This window comes from Oncorhynchus gorbuscha, linkage group LG02 (assembly GCF_021184085.1).
Source record: "Oncorhynchus gorbuscha isolate QuinsamMale2020 ecotype Even-year linkage group LG02, OgorEven_v1.0, whole genome shotgun sequence".
Lineage (NCBI taxonomy): Eukaryota > Metazoa > Chordata > Actinopteri > Salmoniformes > Salmonidae > Oncorhynchus > Oncorhynchus gorbuscha.
In genome coordinates, this window is record NC_060174.1 from 75,457,352 (window position 1) to 75,476,550 (window position 19,199).

At 41.0% G+C, this 19,199-nt stretch overlaps 1 protein-coding gene and 1 pseudogene across 2 annotated transcripts in view; both read left to right on the forward strand.

Moving 5' to 3' along the window:
- LOC124009812 (phospholipase D2-like) overlaps positions 1-15,486 on the forward strand; it is a 36,889-nt gene extending 21,403 nt beyond the window's left edge. For both annotated transcript variants that reach the window (XM_046322006.1, XM_046321998.1), the window contains exons 20-24: positions 8,466-8,512; positions 10,108-10,242; positions 13,343-13,496; positions 14,163-14,280; positions 14,437-15,486. In XM_046322006.1, coding sequence (XP_046177962.1) covers positions 8,466-8,512; positions 10,108-10,242; positions 13,343-13,496; positions 14,163-14,280; positions 14,437-14,661 — 679 coding nt within the window. In that variant the 3' untranslated portion in view covers positions 14,662-15,486. The remainder of the gene's footprint in view (positions 1-8,465; positions 8,513-10,107; positions 10,243-13,342; positions 13,497-14,162; positions 14,281-14,436) is intronic.
- A 2,621-nt stretch (positions 15,487-18,107) lies between these two features.
- Positions 18,108-19,199, forward strand: part of LOC124009823 — a 52,671-nt pseudogene continuing 51,579 nt past the window's right edge.

A 19,199-nucleotide genomic window follows, 5' to 3' on the forward strand; every position in this document is an offset into this window, starting at 1 on the left:
CATGCAAATATGTAGCTCCTTAAAGCCGATTTGAATACATCCCCATTATGTTTCTCTCCAGATTTTATGGCAATTCGCATTTGAGGACTATATTGTAGGCAATGGCGTGTATTCATGGATGCCAAGGCAAGCCAGGCTCCCCCCCCAAAAATATAACAATTTTTATTTATTTATTAGTAAATAATAATTCTTTTTTCTCTGTGTGTTTCATAATTTTCCTTCATTTTGCAAGAGGCTGAATGTATCTCACTAGAAAGCATCCAAGCGAGCGACACTGTGCCCCTCTGTCTCTCTCTGATGCTGTCTGGTCCAAACGAGTATGACATTGAAGGCGAGAGAAGCCAGTGAGTATCTGGCTTCCTTTTGACAAAAAAAAGTGAATGGTCCTGGCGTACTGGAAAAAAAGTGTCAAGGGAAGCCAGCTTGGACTTGGCGTCACTGAGCATATGTCATTGACTGAACTTGAATTGTTGAATCTTGTTGTGTTGTTGTCCTCCGGTGGCTAGCCAGCTAGATAAAATTGTGCCTTTCCTAAATTATAGCCATGGATGGAGATGGGGATTTGGATGTGTAGTTTTACTTAATTCTCCGTATTTTGACCAATGATTATAACTGCAATTCTGATCCAACCATTAATTCATACATTGTTGTGCCCCTGGCCTGAGAGGATAGAAGTTCAATTTGTAGCTCGATGTAGATGGCTAATGTTGACTAGCTAATATTGACCATGAATGGAAGTTAGGCTAGCAAGCAAGCATTTTTGCCAGTGTTAGGGTCTAAATAAACACAGTAAAAACTAATGGAAGATTAGTAAATCTCAAACCAAGTTTATTCACCCACCGTGTCATACAGCTGCATGAGACAAAGACATATTCAAACAAGCACTGTTATTTAACCTTTCCTCCTGAATCTCCTCCTTACACCTCTGAACAGCCAATACACCTCTGTTGCTAGACAGAACTTTGATATCTGTTCTTCCTCACCTCATCTGACCTGACCTCGGCCCCAAATTCCTCACTCCTCCCCATAGGATCCCTGATGTCTAACAATAACATATTCTGACAGAATGTGAACGTTCTTCATTCCCCTCTCTCCCTCAGTGACATGAATAAGGATATTTCATATTTTCAAGTTTAGAAGTCAGAACCCTTCACCAGATAGCCTAGGACAACAAAAACTAAAAGTGTGTACTATATGACAGAGTGATAGACCGTTTCTTCAACATAAGAGTGGAAGCCATCATCCATTGGCGTTTCTCTACAAGTAGGGTGTCAACATGTTTTTGTACTTGCACAAACTCACACGCACACATAAATCAGAACCATGGACGAGCCACATCATATTTATCTTACGTTGATTGGACTAAATTGTTTTTGGTTTCTTTTTAGTTGTCACTGTATTAGACTAAGCAGAGGTGATTTGATGATGTTGAAATGGTGCTGGAATATTGGAGGCAGCTCCTGTTTTCTTTCCGTCTTGCGGTTAACTCTCTGTGGTTATAAATCAATAGTTGTTTAGTGGTCCGAAAATGTTGGAAACATGAACTTGCTTGACCATGCTGTAGGTCATCTAACTGTCTGTTACTGTACATGAAATATGCTTTGTGGACAGAGGTTGCTATCCGTTTTTGTGTTAAAACGAAGGTGTAGTTGAATTCTGCTACAGTGTCTTCTTATTGTCTCGACCTTTAGATCACGGTCGGAAGACATGAATTAACAGATTATAGAGCAAACAACCCAATTATCACAACACATACCGTGGCAAGAAAAAGTATGTGAACTCTTTGGAAATACCTGGAGTTCTACATGAATTGATAACAACAATAGACACAGTCTGCTTAAACTAATAACACAAACAATTATACGTTTTCATGTCTTTATTGAACACACCGTGTAAACATTCACAGTGCATAGTGGAAAAGTATGTGAACCCTTGGATTCAATAACTGGTTGACCCTCCTTTGGCAGCAATAACCTCAACCAAATGTTTTCTGTAGTTGCGGATCAGACCTGCACAAAGGTTAGAAGGAATTTTGGACCATTCCTCGTTACAAAACAGTTTCAGTTCAGCATTCTTGGGATGTTTGATGTGAACTGCTCTCTTGAGGTCATGCCACATCTCAATTGGGTTGAGGTCAGGACTCTGACTGGGCCACTCCAGAAGGCGTATTTTCTTCTGTTGAAGCCATTCTGTTGTTGATTTACTTCTGTGTTTTGTGTTGTTGTCCAGTTGCATCCCCCAATTTTTGGCGGACAGATAGCCTTACATTCTCCTGAAAAATGTCTTGGTAAACTTGGGAATTCATTTTTCCGTCGACGATAGCAAGCTGTCCAGGCCCCGAGGCAGTAAAGCAGCCCCAGACCATGATGCTCCCTCCACCATACTTTACAGTTGGGATTAAGTTTTGATGTTTGTGTGCTGTGCCGTTTTTTCTCTCCACACATACTGTTGTGTGTTCCTTCCAAACAACTCAACTTTAGTTTCATCTGTCCACAGACTATTTTGCCAGTAGCACTGTGAAACATCCAGGTGCACTTTTGCAAACTTCAGAATGTTTTTTTGGACAGCAGTGGCTTCTTCCGTGGTGTCCTCCCATGAACACCAATCTTGTTTAGTGTTTTACCTAGCGTAGACTCGTCAACGGAGATGTTAGCATGTTCCAGAGATTTCTGTAAGTCTTTAGCTGACACTCTAGGAGTCTTCTTAACCTCATTGAGCATTCTGCGCTGTGCTCTTGTAGTCATCTTTGCAGGATGGCCACTCCTAGAGAGAGTAGCAACAGTGCAGAACTTTCTGTTTATAGACAATTTGTCTTATCGTGGACTGATGAGCATCAAGGCTTTTAGAGATACTTTTGTAACCCTTTCCAGCTTCATGCAAGTCAACAATTCTTAATCGTAGGTCTTCTGAGATTTATTTTGTTCGAGGCATGGTTCACATCAGGCAATGCTTCTTGTGAAACGCAAACTCAAATTTTGTGAGTGTTTTTTATCGGGCAAGGAGGCTCTAAATAGCATCTCATTGATTGGACTCCAGGTTAGTTGACTCCTGACTCCAATTAGCTTTTGGAGAAGTCATTAGCCTAGGGGTTCACATACTTTTTCCAACCTACACTGTGAAGGTTTAAATTATGTATTCAATATAGACAAGAAAAATACAATAATTTGTGTGTTATTAGTTTAAGCACACAATGTTTGTCTTGTTGTGACTTCGATGGAGATCAAATTTGATGAGAAATGTATGCAGAAAGGGTTCACATACTTTTTCTTGCCACTGTAGGATCACTACAAGGTGATAGACACACTGTGTTTTTGATTTAATTCATAGGACATTTGAACAGCATTCAATCATACTAACACAACCATATGTTTTACTCTTGATATGTTGACAATCTGCACATGTGGGGTTTGAACCTGCAATGTTTGGTTCCCAAGGCAGGTCTTTTACGGCCCTCCGTTTCCTATAGTCCATGATATGCTCCTTTGTCTTGCTCACATTGAGGGAGGGGTTGCCAGGTCTTTGTCTCATCGTCGTCAATCGTCGTCAGTGATCAGGCCTATCACCGTTGTGTCGTCAGCAAACTTAATGATGGTGTTGGAGTGGTGTACGGCCACACATTCGTGGCTGAACAGGGAGTACTGGAGGGGACTAAGAATGAACCCATGAACCCACAATCCAGTTGCAGAGGGAAGTGTTCAGTCCCAGGGTCCTTAGTTTGGAGGTGTTGAACGCTGATCTGTAGTCAATGAACAGCATTCTCACATAGGTATTTCTCTTGTCCAGGTGGGAGAGGGCAGTGTGGAGTGCTATAGAGATTGCATAGACTGTGGATCTGTTGGGGTGGTATTCGAATTGAAGTGGGTCCAGGGTGTTGATGTGAGCCTTTCAAAGCATTTCATGGCTACAGATGTGGGGCGATACCTTGGTGTTCTTGGGCATAGGGACTATGGTGGACTGCTTGAAACATGTAGGTATAGACTCAAAGCGAGCATACAGTGGTTGCTCCACAAAGTTTTGAGATTATGCAGTGGTATTTAGAGGTAATTTTAGTATGGTACCCTGCATCACCACTTCATTTCTTCAGACCAGACCGCTCCACCACACTGGGTAGCACAGAGCAACACTCTAATAATGGCGCTGACTAGGGAAACGTTCCAGCTGTTCTTAACGCCAGTCTGCACGTTCAAACTAAAACAATGTAACTAATAATGGCATCTTTATGCTTTCGTTAATAAAATAATGATAAAAATACTCTTTCAAAATGCCAATGTTTATTTAGTTATGGGATCCATAACAAATTACTATGGGACTAAATATCACTGAATTACATAAATATCCTCCAATCCTCTATAGTCACGTCATATTTATTTTTCGATATACTGTAGTCCTACCGTTAGCGCCATGAGTCTCACTAGTGTTGAGTAATGTGCTGTTAATAGTGGTGTAGGTCTTATTTATTTAAAGAGCCTATTGAAGTTAGAAGCAATAGGATACAACTATTTTAGCACCGTTTTGTGCTGCTCTGAGAAAAGCATGGGGACTGGTCTTGATAAATCAATGAGATTTTTTATTTTGACTGAATTTCCATTTGGGTCTTGGTTAGACTACAATTAGGGTGTAGAAATGTTATGCTCTTAGTGTAACCTTTTATTTACCTAGGCAAGTCAGTTAAGAACAAATTCTTATTTACAAGGACAGCCTACTCCTTCCTCCCCATCGGGTAATTGAACCCCGGTCTCCCGTGGACCCGCACGACACGGAGATTCTTTAGCTAAATAGCCAAGTACTGTAGCCTACTCCCGCCCGTCATGTTATACAGCGCCATATCTTCCGTTCCACAGAGTTTTTTTCATTTTCTTTAGAATAGAAACTCCATAATATTAATCAAATGAATTAAGCTAGATTTCTTAAAATCCATCCCATATATTAATTTAAAATAGTTTTAAAATTCTCTAGTACAGCCACTATTGAAGGCTATCAAATGCTTCTCAAAGTTGCCCTCTGGTGGTCAAACTAGCACTAACAAGCATTAATGGTACCAGTGGTTGTCACTTAAATAACTTGCCATAGAATTCTGTGGCACCACGCAAACTATGCTGCAGTACGCTGCAACTTTAAGGACGAAGCACTGTAGAAGGCATTTAGCTCTTCTGGTAGGCTCATGTTACTGGGAAGCACATGGCTGGGTTTCCCTTTTTAATCTGTGATAGTTTGCAAGCCCTGCCACATCTGACTAGCATCAGAGCCGGCATAGTGAGATTCAATCTTAGTCCTGTATTGACGCTTTGCCTGTTTGACTCGTTGGAGGTCGTAGCGAGATTTCTTATAAACATCTGGATTTGTGTCCCGCTCATTGTGGATGTTGCCTTTAATCCATAGCTTCTGGTTGGGATATGTACGTACATTCACTGTGGGGACAACACCATCTGTAACGATGTGAGCTGAGAGTTGGAAAGCAAGTTCAGGGAGTGAGTATTTTTTAAATAAATAAACACATAATACAAAATAAACACTAAAAACGCACAGACATAACACAGAAACAATAACACCTGGGGAAGGAACCAAAGGGAGTGACATATATAGGGAAGTGACGAAGTCCAGGTGAGTCTGATGACGCGCAGATGTGCGTGATGATGGTGACAGGTGTGCGCCATAACGAGCAGACTGGTGACCTAGTGGCCGGAGAGGGAGAACATGTGACAGTACCCCCTTCCCGATGCACGGCTCCAGCCGTGGACGCCGACCAGAGGGACGATCCCGGGGATCAGGAGTGGACCGGTCACCCCTGCTGATGTGGGGGAACCTGACAGATCGACTGAGGCAGAGGAGCCTGGTGATCTGGAGGAAGCAGGGGAGTCCAGCGGGCCGGCCCGAGGCAGGTCCCGGACCCGACGTCATTCCCACCAAAAAATAATAATAAAAAAAACACCACTCCCTGATGCTTCCCTTAGTCGGGAAGCAAGTTCAGGGAGTGAGTGTTTTAGTAAATAAACACAACATAATATAATATAATATATAATATAATAATAATATATGCCATTTAGCAGACGCTTTTATCCAAAGCGACTTACAGTCATGTGTGCATACATTCTACGTATGGGTGTTCCCGGGGATCGAACCCACTACCCTGGCGTTACAAGCGCCATGCTCTACCAACTGAGCTACAGAAGGACCAACATAATACATAATAAGAACCATGAACAATGCACAGACATAACACAGAAACAATAATGCCTGGGGAAGGAACCAAAGGGAGTGACATATATAGGGAAGGTAATCAGGAAGTGATGGAGTCCAGGTGAGTCTGATGGCGCGTAACGATGGTGACAAGTGTGTGCCATAACGAGCAGGCTGGTGACATAGAGGACGGAGAGTGAGCACACGTGACATCATCGTTGTTGTTAATAATAAACCCGGTGACTGATGTGGTAAACTACTCACTCCTCCCCTTCCGTATAGGTACTTAAAAATCCTACAATGTGATTTTCTGGATTTTTCTTTCTCATTTTATCTGTCATAGTTGAAGTGTACCTATGATGAAAATTACAGGCCTCTCTCATCTTTTTAAGTGGGAGAACTTGCACAATTGGTAGTTGACTAAATATTTATTTGTCCCACTGTATATGTGCTTTCTTGAGCAGGGGGACCTTGCGGGCGCTGCAGGATTTCAGTCCTTCATGACGTAGTGTGTTACCTATTGTTTTCTTGGTGACTATGGTCCCAGCTGCCTTGAGATCATTGACAAGATCCTCCCGTGTAGTTCTGGGCTGATTCCTCACCGTTCTCATGATCATTGCAACTCCACGAGGTGAGATCTTGCATGGAGCCCCAGGCCGAAGGAGATTGACAGTTATTTTGTGTTTCTTCCATTTGCGAATAATCGCACCAACTGTTGTCACCTTCTCACCAAGCTGCTTGGCGATGGTCTTGTAGCCCATTCCAGCCTTGTGGAGGTCTACAATCTTGTCCCTGACATCCTCTGAGAGCTCTTTGGTCTTGACCATGGTGGAGAGTTTGGAATCTGATTGATTGATTGCTTCTGTGGTTGGGTGTCTTTTATACAGGTAACAAACTGAGATTAGGAGCATTCCCTTTAAGAGTGTGCTCCTAATCTCAGCTCATTACCTGTATAAAAGACACCTGGGAGCCAGAAATCTTTCTGATTGAGAGGGTCAAATACTTATTTACCTAATTTAAAATGCAAATCAATTTATAACATTTTTGACATGCATTTTTCTGTTTTTTTGTTGTTGTTATTCTGTCTCACTGTTCAAATAAACCTACCATTAAAATTATAGACTGATAATTTCTTTGTCAGTGGGCAAACGTACAATATCTGCAGGGGATCAAATACTTTCTTCTCTCGCTGTATATTCCAATTGGCTTTCTTATGCTTTAAGGAGGTACATATTTGTATGCTGAGAATGTTGTTGTAATAGTAGGTAAAAACTTAAATACAACATTTTCTAAATGTTCTTGAAACGTCCTGTGGACCTCCAAGAGGTAAATACATTCGTGATCATCAATGGACTATTATTTTAAACTTGAAACAAATACGATATAAACATCATAAAAACATACTTTTGGGGAAATTGTGGGAATGTTCTGTGCAGCCTATATGAAAATTACAAGAATATTCTTGCAACATCCCAGACATCTCCCATAACTTAATTAAATGTTCTGGGAAACTAAAGACCTTAACCCAGGTGTTCTTTCAACATTTTTTACAACTTTCTAGGATTTTTCTGTGCAACCCAATTTAAACATTGTATGAATGTCATCACAACTGAGCATATTTTGTGTTTTAGGAATGTATCTCTTGTAATGTACCCACATTGTACTGTCCCCACACAACCTAATTAAATGTTCTGGGAACCGTTTAAAGAACCCAGAACGGATGTTCTGTCAACATTCTTGCAACAACAAAGGAATGTTTTGTGCACTCTGATACAAACATTTTCTGAATGTCAGCACAACTGGACAGTTCCCAAAATGCTATCTCGTGTCATGTTACCACAACCTAAATAAATATTCTGGGAGCCTTTAAAGAACAGATGAAATGTGTGCTAGGAACATTCTTGCAACATCAGGTGAATATTTTTTTGTACCATAAAAGAAACATTGTAGAATCAGCCACACAGCTGGAATGTTTTTGTGTTTTGGTAACATATATTTTGTGATGTCCCAACAATGTTTTCACCTGACTGTAAATGTGTTCTAAGAACGTTCTTGCAACATCAGGCAAACACATTCTATAGTCATCAGTTTTGTGTTATGAGAACATTGCAGAGACCTCACTAATGTTCTGGGAACTTTCACATAACCAATTTTGTTTTACTGCATAGGCACTAAGACACAATCACTTATGTCATACTGTATGATGTTAAAGCATTTTGTAGTGATTTTGTTTTTTAGACAACTGAGATTGTTGATTTTATGCTATAAGTAATATGTATTTGTCACAGGACCATGTGCCGTGGAGAGTACTCCATACTGATGAGATTGAGAGAACGTGAGTTTTCTTTTAAATTCAACCTAATATCTGTCATCTCTGATAAGATTTCTGCTTGTCTTTTTCTCTTATGTTTGGCTTATCCTCCCGCTAACTGAAGACTCATAGGTACACTACATGGCCAAAAGTATGTGGACACCTGCTCGTTGAACATCTCATTCCAAAATCATGGGCATTAATATGAAGTTGGTCCCCCCTTTGCTGCTATAGCAGCTTCTACTCTTCTGGGAAGGCTTTCCACTAGATGTTGGAACATTGCTGCGGGGACTTGCTTCCATTCAGCTACAAGAGCATTAGTGAGGTCGGGCACTGATGTTAAACTCGCAGTCGGCGTTCCAATTCATCCCAAAGGTGTTCAATGGGGTTGAAGTCTGTGCAGGCCAGTCAAGTTCTTCCACACCGGTTACAACAAAACCATTTCTATATGGACAGCATTGTCATGCTGAAACAGGAAAGAGTCTTCCCCAAACGGTTGCCAAAAAGTTGGAAGCACAGAATTGTCTAGATCAGGGGTGGGCAACTCCAGTCCTCGAGGGCCTGATTGGTGTCACACTTTTTCTCCATCCCTAGCAAACACAGCTGATTAATCAAAAGCATTTTAACCTGAAGATCATGATTAGGTGATTATTGGAGTCACGTGTATTAGCTAGGGTAAAACTGTGACACAGAGGACTGGAATTGCCCACACCTGGTCTAGATTTTTCATTATTCCTCCTGCACCAAACTTTACAGTTGGCACTATGCATTCGGGCAGGTAGCGTTCTCCTGGCATCCGCCAAACCCAGATTCATCCATCGGACTGCCATATGGTGCATTGTGATTCATCACTCCAGAGAACGCGTTTCCACTCCTCCAGTCCATTGGTGATGAGCTTTACACCACTCAAGCTGACGCTCGGCATTGTGCATGGTGATCTTAGGCTTGTTTGCGGCTGCTTGGCCATGGAAACCCATTTCATGAAGCTCCCGACGAACAGTTTTTATGCTGACGTTGCTTCCAGAGGCAGTTTGGAACGCGGTAGTAAGTGTTGCAACCGAATGCAGACAATTTTTACGCGCTTCAGCACTCGGCAGTTCCATTCTGTGACCTTGTGTGGCCTACCACTTCACGGCTGAGCCGTTGTTGCTCCTAGACATTTCCATTGCACAGCACTTACAGTTGACCGGGGCAGCTCTAGCAGGGCAGAAATTTGACGAACTGACTTGTTGAAAAGGGGTATTCTATGACGGTGCAACATTGAAAGGCACTGAGCTCTTCAGCATGGGCCAATTTACTGCCAAAGTTTGTCTATGGAGATTGCATAGTTGTGTGCTTGATTTTTATACACCTGTCAGCAACAGGTGTGGCTGAAATAGTGGATTCTACTCATTTTGAAGGGATGACCACATTATTTTTGTGCATCTGCCTTTACTATCTATACTAACTATAGTATAGTTCTCCAAATCTCCTCATACTTAATCAGTTCATACTCTTTTCCGATAATGCCATGTGTCTTCTCGTTTAAATTGTGCTCCCGTTTCCTTAGCGTTCATTTTTTCATTGGCTTCAACTCTATGCCAGTGTGCCAACCAACCAGTGTGTCCCCCTCCCCCCAGTTGAGAACCAGTGGAGCAAGTACATCACCCTGTGTGGCCTGCGCACGCACTCCCAGATCTCCCAGTCCCTTGTCACAGAGCTCATCTACGTACACAGCAAGACCCTCATAGCTGATGACCGCCGCTACATCATCGGTGAGTCACCATCATCACTTCCATACTTGAGACAGATTCAGAGATGAGATGACACATAATTGTGTCTGGAATGGCAACTTATTCCTTATATAATGAAGTCATTTTGCTCTTGATAAAATGAGTGTACTAAATAGGGGTTAGGGTGCCATTTCCAATGCTGGCTGTGACTCATTGCTGGGATCAATCACAGGCTGCTAATTACTGCCTCTGCATAATAATCACAAGATGAAAAAACATGCTGCTATATATACATCCATCCTGGACTTAAGGGGAGGGTGAGGGAGGGGAACTTAAAAGGCACCACCCTCATTAAAGATTAATGCGATCTTTAATGATATCATTATACAATATGTTATGGTTTGTAGTAGGATGTTTATACACATACACTCCACACTGTGTAATGTCCCTCCCTTTTGTTCGCCACCCACTGAAACTCTTCATCTGGCATCCCACTGCTAAGCTAAGCTTCCCCTAAAGTAAATTGAATTAAATTGCCAAAATGATATAGCCTATTTAGCCTACTCCTATCTATACAGAAATAAATAGAATCATTCAAAAAAGGCTAGTACACCAGTAAGGATGGTTTTGGAGGATCTGAGAATCATGAGCTTCTTCAAAATAAAAAGCTGTTGTTGTTTTAAATCGCATAGCCTGTCGGAAGGGCCTCTAATTTGGGCAGCGCATTTGGCAAATACCAAATAGATGATTGTTGAATTGCGAATGTCAGTGAACGAGAAGCCCAGCCAGGCATATCGCAATATTTCAAATGACAATTGTGGGAAAACATAGTTTGGAAAACAAATGGCTATTCCTGTAAAGAGAAGACAATGAAAATACTCAAATCTGTCTTTTAGTTATACAAATTCACAACTTAATTGAGCGAACATTAGCCTATCTTATTGGCAGCAGCGTATCATCGGCCATATCCCCAGTGAGTGCGCATATTCACTGTCTTTATCATTGGGTTAGTGGCACTTTGTTTTTGGACAGTATTTGGTCTCTCCTTTTTGTTGGCCTATTAGAACGTTGCAGACAACATCATTTTTATTGATCTATTTGTCAGTTAGCAGATTATTGTATTTTAAAAGATTATACTTATGTATCCAGTCAAATAAAGTATAGTAGAATTGCATGAAATTTGTTTATAAAAGGCCACATTTTTTCCGTGAAAAGAAATGGTAAGAAATATATCTATTATAAACTGGGTGGTTTGAGCCCTGAATGCTGATTTGGCTGACAGCTGTGGTATATCAGACCGTATACAACGGGTATGACAAAACATTTTCTTTTTACTGCTCTAATTATGTTGGTAACCAGTGTATAATAGCAATAAGGCATCTTGGGCGTTATAGGGCCAATATACCACGGCTAAGGTCTGTACCCAGGCACTCGGTTTTGCGTTGTGCCTAAGAACAGGCCTTAAACGTGGTATATTGGCCATATACTACACCTCCTCGGGCCTTATTACTTAAATATACCCTCGTCTAGGCATATTCCACCACACGCTGCTTTGAACAGTCTTTTTGCGAACAGTGTTTGAGTTATATTATTTGGCTAAATTATGACTATCCAATCTGCTCATCACATTAGGAATGGTAGGCCATCTTACATAAGTCTGCAAATGTGATGATGCATGGAATGCTTTATTATAAAGGTGCATTTTTATGGTGAAAATTAGCTTCCCCAAACTTGAGACTCGTAACGCATATGCACTGGAACAACCACGTCATTTCAACGTGGACATTTGTTGATATTAGGTGGAGTTGTTGATCAATGCGATTTCAACCTTTTATCAACCCACTCAAAAAGACAACCAGAAGTATGTTTAATTCCCAATGTACCTTTGTCACTATATGCTTTCAACCATCTAAAAGCACTACCAAATCCAATGGAAAAACAATGTCAGATTTTTGGTTTAGTTGTCATATAAATGTGTTATCACTGCACTTTCAACCATTTAAAAGCACACCAAAGTTCAAATTGGAAATCAGTGTAATATATTTTGTATTTATACAATAACTTTATGTATTATCACTCTGCTTCATCTAATAGCACCACCAAATGACCTGGATTGCAGTTGAAGTTACATTAAAAGTGCATAGTGGATGTGATCAGTGCTGTTTGAGATTCTGTGCAGATTATAGCAATTGTTTCTGGAAGCTGTGCTGAATAATTTTCCCCCATGTGAGCCAGTCCCCTAGCCATTCGAATTTCAGCCAATGAGCTTCCTTCAGCCCCTCACCATTTGAGTGAAAGCTAGTCCTATCCTTTAACATTTGCTCTGTTAAACCTACCCTTTGGAATTAGTTTAATAACAACAGTGAATCTCTTTAGTTATTAAGAGATCTCTCAATAATCATTCTTGCAATAGCACATTGGTAGTAGTCTGTGACAAATCAAAGTTAAGAAGGGCTGGGCTTTGTTAAAATCCTGGATGGAAGCTATAGATAATGGATAGCTATAGATAATCAACTTTCCAGTAGGAGGTGCTGCGCAGCCTATAGTTTTCTTCTGATAGTGGATATAATGTTGAAGATCTGACGTTGTTTCAAAGGTACAAACGAAACATATTTCATACAAGGTTTGTCTCTGTTGAAAATGGGTTACCATGATAACATAATCCTGTGGTTGAAATTTCACCCTCAAAACAAGTTTACTTTGATTACTTTTTTCAAATCTAATGTATTTTCCAAGTAGATTTCATGTCACAATACGTTGAAAAATTACATTAAAACAAAGTTTATTCAACCACGTTGTGCCAAGTGGGATGTTCCATAATATGATATGATTACAATTACACTGGGACTGGGTAGGGTAATTATGGTGCTCCTCTCAGCTAGATAAGAGTCCTTGAGACACAGGAAAAGGGTTTTGTAAACAGTGTTTTTTGTTAACCTTCTATCTTCCCCAACTTGGTATTAAGAAAGTTTGCTGCTATCAACTCACATGCTTAGAATAAAGTAAGTCGCTGCAGAATCTATGGCCATCATCACTGATATAAGTACTGTTACTACACTCTCCTGTTTGCTCTCTCTTTCTGGGTCTCTCTCTTTCCTCTCCGGTTTCTATTACCTACACTCTCTGTGCTCCCTCCATCCAGGCTCGGCCAACATCAATGACCGCAGTATGCTGGGCAGCCGGGACAGTGAGCTGGCTTTGCTGGTGGAGGATGAGGAGAGGGTCCCCTCCATAATGGGAGGAGAGGAGTACCAGGCCGGACCCCTCACTTTAGCACTGCGCAAAGAGTGTTTCAGGTCAGGCCTATGGAAAATATGACAGTAGGCTCGATACTCTTCTGCACTCTCTGGGATTTTACATTCAATTAGTTCACTGATAGAGGTTCACTGAGTTTGAGGGGTATATACATGATATAGCTGGGGTGAACCTGGATGTGTTTGGACTTGAAAGAGTTATCCCTTCTGCAGAAGTGAATCACTTCTCAGGAGATTAACAACTCCCACAGTCATTCTTATGTTAGTGAGGGAGGGGGTAACCAAGGTCCCTACACTGACATACTAATAACGCTGACTCCACTACTAGTAGATGGATCTATTGATTAGTAATTGTTGGCATTTGTGATGCCCTAAAACTGTCCCTTGGAGTCCTAGACAGAGTATGGATACACTTCACAGAGCTTGCCTGAAGCCTATTATTCCAGCAGAGCTATTAGTTTTGGCTCGAATCAGCAGCTACCAAGTATATCCTCTAGTTTCCAAGGGAACCATCTCAGATGACAATCGTGCGCAAGCGTGGTCTTCATTCTCTGTATGAAGGAATTCTGTTTTATTTTTTAAAAATATGAATTTGTGCACCAACCTTCACTCAGCTACTGTATTACAAACTGTCACTCTATCAACAGTTTGAATGTGCAGTTAACTTAGCTGTTTGGCAGTAACTGACTCTGTGCATGTGCTTCCCAGGGTGCTTTTAGGAGCTGATTCTGACCCCAAGATCGATATTGATGACCCAATCAGCGACCGTTTTTTCTTGTTGGGATGGAACGCGGCGGCAAAACTGAATGCTAAGATTTATGGCAAGGTATACATGTAAATTAATACGACTAAAAGCTATGTTTGGATCTCTTTTTCATGTGCATCGTTATTAGTCTCTCTTTCCCTTTAACCTCCCTCCCTGTCCTCTCTGCTGCTCACCTTTCCCCTTGACTGTTTCTTTCCTTCCCTTTACCTGGAACAGGTCTTCCGCTGCCTCCCCTGCAACTCTGTCCACAGCATGAGGGAGCTGAAGGAGCATTCAGGCCTGGAGCGCCTGTGTGACACAGACCCTCAGCAGGCTAAAGAGGAGCTGGAGGCCATCAGGGGGCTACTGGTCCACTTCCCCCTCAACTTCCTGTCAGAGGAGAGTCTGCTCCCCTCACTGGGCAGCAAAGAGGGCATGGCTCCTATGGGACTCTGGACATAAGAGTACCAGGCTACCAGCCACAAGAGCCAGGATGACACTGAAATATCCCAGTACAGAAGGGGAGCGCTTTATAGATTTGATCATCTTTGCCAGATACCACTCCATTATTAATAAAAAGATTGGAACAAAATGTATTCTAAACTGACCTAGCTCAAAAACACTAACTGATGTGTCTTCGAAGAATGCAATTAGATGCAAGATATTTACATACTGTATCTGTTGATACAGAGTGGATTTTAACTCTGTTAAAATGGTCAAACATTTCAAAACAAACCAGATGATAATGTATCCCAGGGTTCCCCAATTGGTGGCTCACAGGTAATTTTATTTGGCCCCCCATGTTTTCTGAGCAAATAAATACATTTTAAAAATATTTTTGTGGGACACAAAAGACTGTAAAAACACTAGCAAATCAGCTCAGTGATTTTAATTTTGGAAATCTGTTCCAAGGTATTCCCACGCATAATGGAGAGATATCCACAGTGTATAAAACATTAGGAACGCCTGCTCTTTCCATGACAGACTGACCAGGTGAAAGGCAGATTTAAAGGAGGATTTTTTTAGCCTTGAGACAATTGAGACATAGATTGTGTGTACCATTCAGAGGGGGAATGGGCAACTGCCTTTGAACGGGGTATGATAGGGGCCAGGTGCACCGGTTTGAGTGTGTCAAGAACAGCAAAGCTGCTGGTTTTTTGATGTTCAACAGTTTCCTGTGTGTATCAATAATGGCGTCCAGCCAACTTGACACAACTGGGAAGCATTGGAGTCAACATGGGCCAGCATCCGTGTGGAACACTTTCGACACCTTGTAGAGTCCATGCCCCGATGAATTGAGGCTTTTCTGAGGGGCAAAAGGGGGTGCAACTCAATATTGGGAATGTGTTCCTAATGTTTTGTGCACTCAGTGAATGTGATTGTATACAAATGTAGGCAAGGTTTAAAATTATTATGTTTTTGTCTTATGTTATATCTGTTTGGGCATCTTGTGGTCAATTTGCTGTCTACAAATGATTTTGAATTATGTTCCGGCCCCCTGATCATCCACTCAAGAAAAGAACGGCCCGTGGCTGAATTGAGTTTATCCTTGATGTATACTAACGCATTTTAAGCCTTTCCTGTGCTCCAAGTGACTTTGAGACATGGCTATTTGAAGGATTACCACTGTTTTAATGGCACATGTACATTTTTATAAGGTTGAATCATTGCCACACTCAACTAACCAAATGTGTTTGTTAATATAATACTGAACCTGAGTATTTCTTTTTTTAAAGGTCTTAGGTACGAGTCTGCCAATACATAACATAACAGGAACAGAATGCCACTGTATGAGGCAGGAGGAGGAATGGAGATCAGAAGTCAAGAGTCTCAGATGATTTAGGAACATTGCGTACATTTATTGTTGCAAGGTTGTGGGTGGATAGCTCCTCTCTCTGTCTCTCTCAGCCTCTCTCTCCCCCTGCCTCTTTCTCTCTCTGCCTCTCGCTTCCACTCTCCATGCAGTGCCAGCAAATTTGTCAGAACATTTGTGGTTGTTATGGTGACGGTTATAAAGAGCTGACTAGATTGTGGCCGAAAGAGGAAAGGACAGATGAGCGATAGTCTGAATCAGACAGAGGTATATGACAAAATGGAAGACAAGGTGGCCTAGCAAATTCTGTAAAAGGAGGGTCATTGGATTTGCAAGATAGGCAATGACAAAAGAGGAAGACCAAGGACCATATGAGGGGCATGGGGCGAATAGAGGGGAATGAGAGAAATATATTCAGGGGGTGCTCCTGGCGTGCTTTAATGGTTGCGTCTTGTTGTCGTCACCATGGCAACCAAGTGAATTATTGTTACTAACTTAGCCTGTTGTCAGTGGTCCAGAACATTCCACTATATTTCGAAAAAGGGGAGCAAAGAAAAAAAATGTTTTTGTAAAGCACAGTTTCTAATTTTGGATGGAATGAGTCATTTTTTGACAGTTTTAATCAAGGAAAAGGTGACTAACTGAAATAGTAACATTTATTTAGTGATACTGCTTATACCACCACCACAACTACAGGTGCTTTTAGCAACTCTGGTGTGTTTACATACACTAGCGTTGTTTTCAATTGCATTGGGTTGCACAAAAACAGTTGGTGGTAAGCCAGAAGTTAAATACAATTCCATTTCAACTTACTGTGGATATGTGTAGGATAGTTGGTAATTATTACAGGGGGAAATTGAGACAAAATATCTAAAGTATTGTATTATTAAACAGACTTTCCAAATGTGGGTCTGTTGTAGACCCAATTCCTCTCTGCTTACCTCATGTCAAAAGAAAAGTCCACCACGAATTATTCATTTTTTGTCCACATATGGAGCATGTGCAGGACATGAGGTAAGCAGAGAGGAAGTGGGTCTACAACAGACCCACATTTGGAAAGTCTGTTTAATAATACAACACTTTAGATATTTTGTCTCAAATCCCCCCTCTCATAATGACCAACTGTCCTGCCCACTGGCACAGTAAGTTGAAAGGGAATTGTATTTAACTTCTGAATTCCCACATACTGTTTCTGTTAATTATATTCACCATACTACTTTATGTTGAAAGAAGGGGAGTTGTAGCTCTTTAACATTTGAATAACATTTATATGACTTTAGTATTTTCTACTTATTTATGTAGGCCTAACTTTCACTGTATTTTAACATTTTAATGTGCATTAAATGTATGTATGCCTGCAACCTGGACTCAGGGGTAGACGTAACATAGTAATCGAAAATCTGGGATGCTCAAATTAGTATATTTTACATTTGGTATGGAATGCATTAATTTGTGGATGTCCATTTCATATGTTACGAATTCCAAGTTGTTGTGGCTAACGTTAGCTAAGAGGCACTCACCCTCCTTTCATATTTGCTTTATTAAGTTACATGTCTTATGTAACCATATTAAACATAACATATCCCATAGGGCTGCGCACAATTGGTCCCAGCATCGTCCGGGTTTGGCCGTAATTGTAAATAAGAATTTGTTCTTAACTGATTTGCCTAGTAAAATAAATGTTAAATTAAATTTAGAAAAATATACTAGTTAGAGTGTCCCGGATTTTCGTTTACTTTGTTACGTCTAGACTACGAGACCAGCCTGATCACTTAATTATTAGAATAACTAGGCTATAGTCGATAGGCTTTTATTTTTCTAAATTGTCATCTGTACGAATGTAGCTATCTTTTAACATTTAATAAATATTTTTATAAATTGTAATGTGAACAGTATTAGTTAATTTGCCTCTGGTTTTTGAGTCATGTCAATCCATGTGTGATTGTCCCAGTCAGACAGGTAAACACTAGGCTAGCCTACAGGCCAAGGCAGCTGCAGTAGTATGTATGTTTACTGATCATCTCTCAGGTAATTTGTCCCCGATGCAGTACCGTAGCACTCTTCGGGGTAGGGAGTGGGAAGAGAGAGAAAAAAAAGAGTAGAGACGAAGGGTGTTGTGTGTGTGTGTATAGATGCACACTTGCTGTAAAGGGACGTCATAGCCGATCACACAGACGAACAGGGCTAACGTTACCAAAACATGGCGATGAAATAGTTTATGGACTATATGTCGGGAAATTACTTGGATGTTATCAACTATACTCTTAACTAAAGTATATATTTAGAAGTACGTAACCACCTCAAATTCGTACAATTGGATCCGTACAGAAACTGCATTTTTCACCGTCGGTACAGGCAGTGTAAGGCGCGATCTGTGTCAACGCGAAAGGAGTGAAAGTTTGTGTTCAGATATCGAATGTCGGACATTCGACGTAGCTAGCTGGCTACATATGATCTACTGACCGCGCCATTTGCTTGCAACGTCATTTGTGGAACATTAAATCTCTGCAGGACGCGAATTACGGTCAGCTAGAATGCAAGCTTATTCAAAATAAATGTTATTTTTGATTTGTGCGTGGGTAGCTAGCTAGATAACGTTAACAGCTCTGCTGCAGACCACCTTCGTATTATTGCGCTGTTATTATTTAGCCAACAGCTAGCTACCTAGCCAGGTAACTTAGCTAGCTACTTATTCTAACTTTTGTTTAATCTCACAAACATAATTGTATTGTGTAGTTAAACATTCAAAGTATATGTAGATGACCACCTCGTTCGAATTGTCATGCAACATATACGTATTAATATTGCCAAAATGAACGCATAGAGTGCAGCACAATATTGGGTCTCTAACGCAATGGGACTAGCTTGCTAGCTAACTGCATTTCGCCTTGCCGATTTTGCGTCTGGTTGTTTATGTTAGCAAGTCAAGTCTCATAAGGTACCCCCATATCTGTCTGCGCGGGACCTGACAGTGCAGGACACCGCTTAATTAAACATTGGGCCACCTGGATTTTCTACCCGCTGCTACTTTTTAAAACTAATTTACTACTTTTGCCAGTATGTCCGAAAACGCCCCCACACGAAGCTTGGATGACATCGACCTCGCAGCTTTGAGGGTAAGTACAGCGCGTGCCAAAGCTTCATTGATGATTGTCATTTTTGGAAACTTACGAGTACTTTTCAGTTT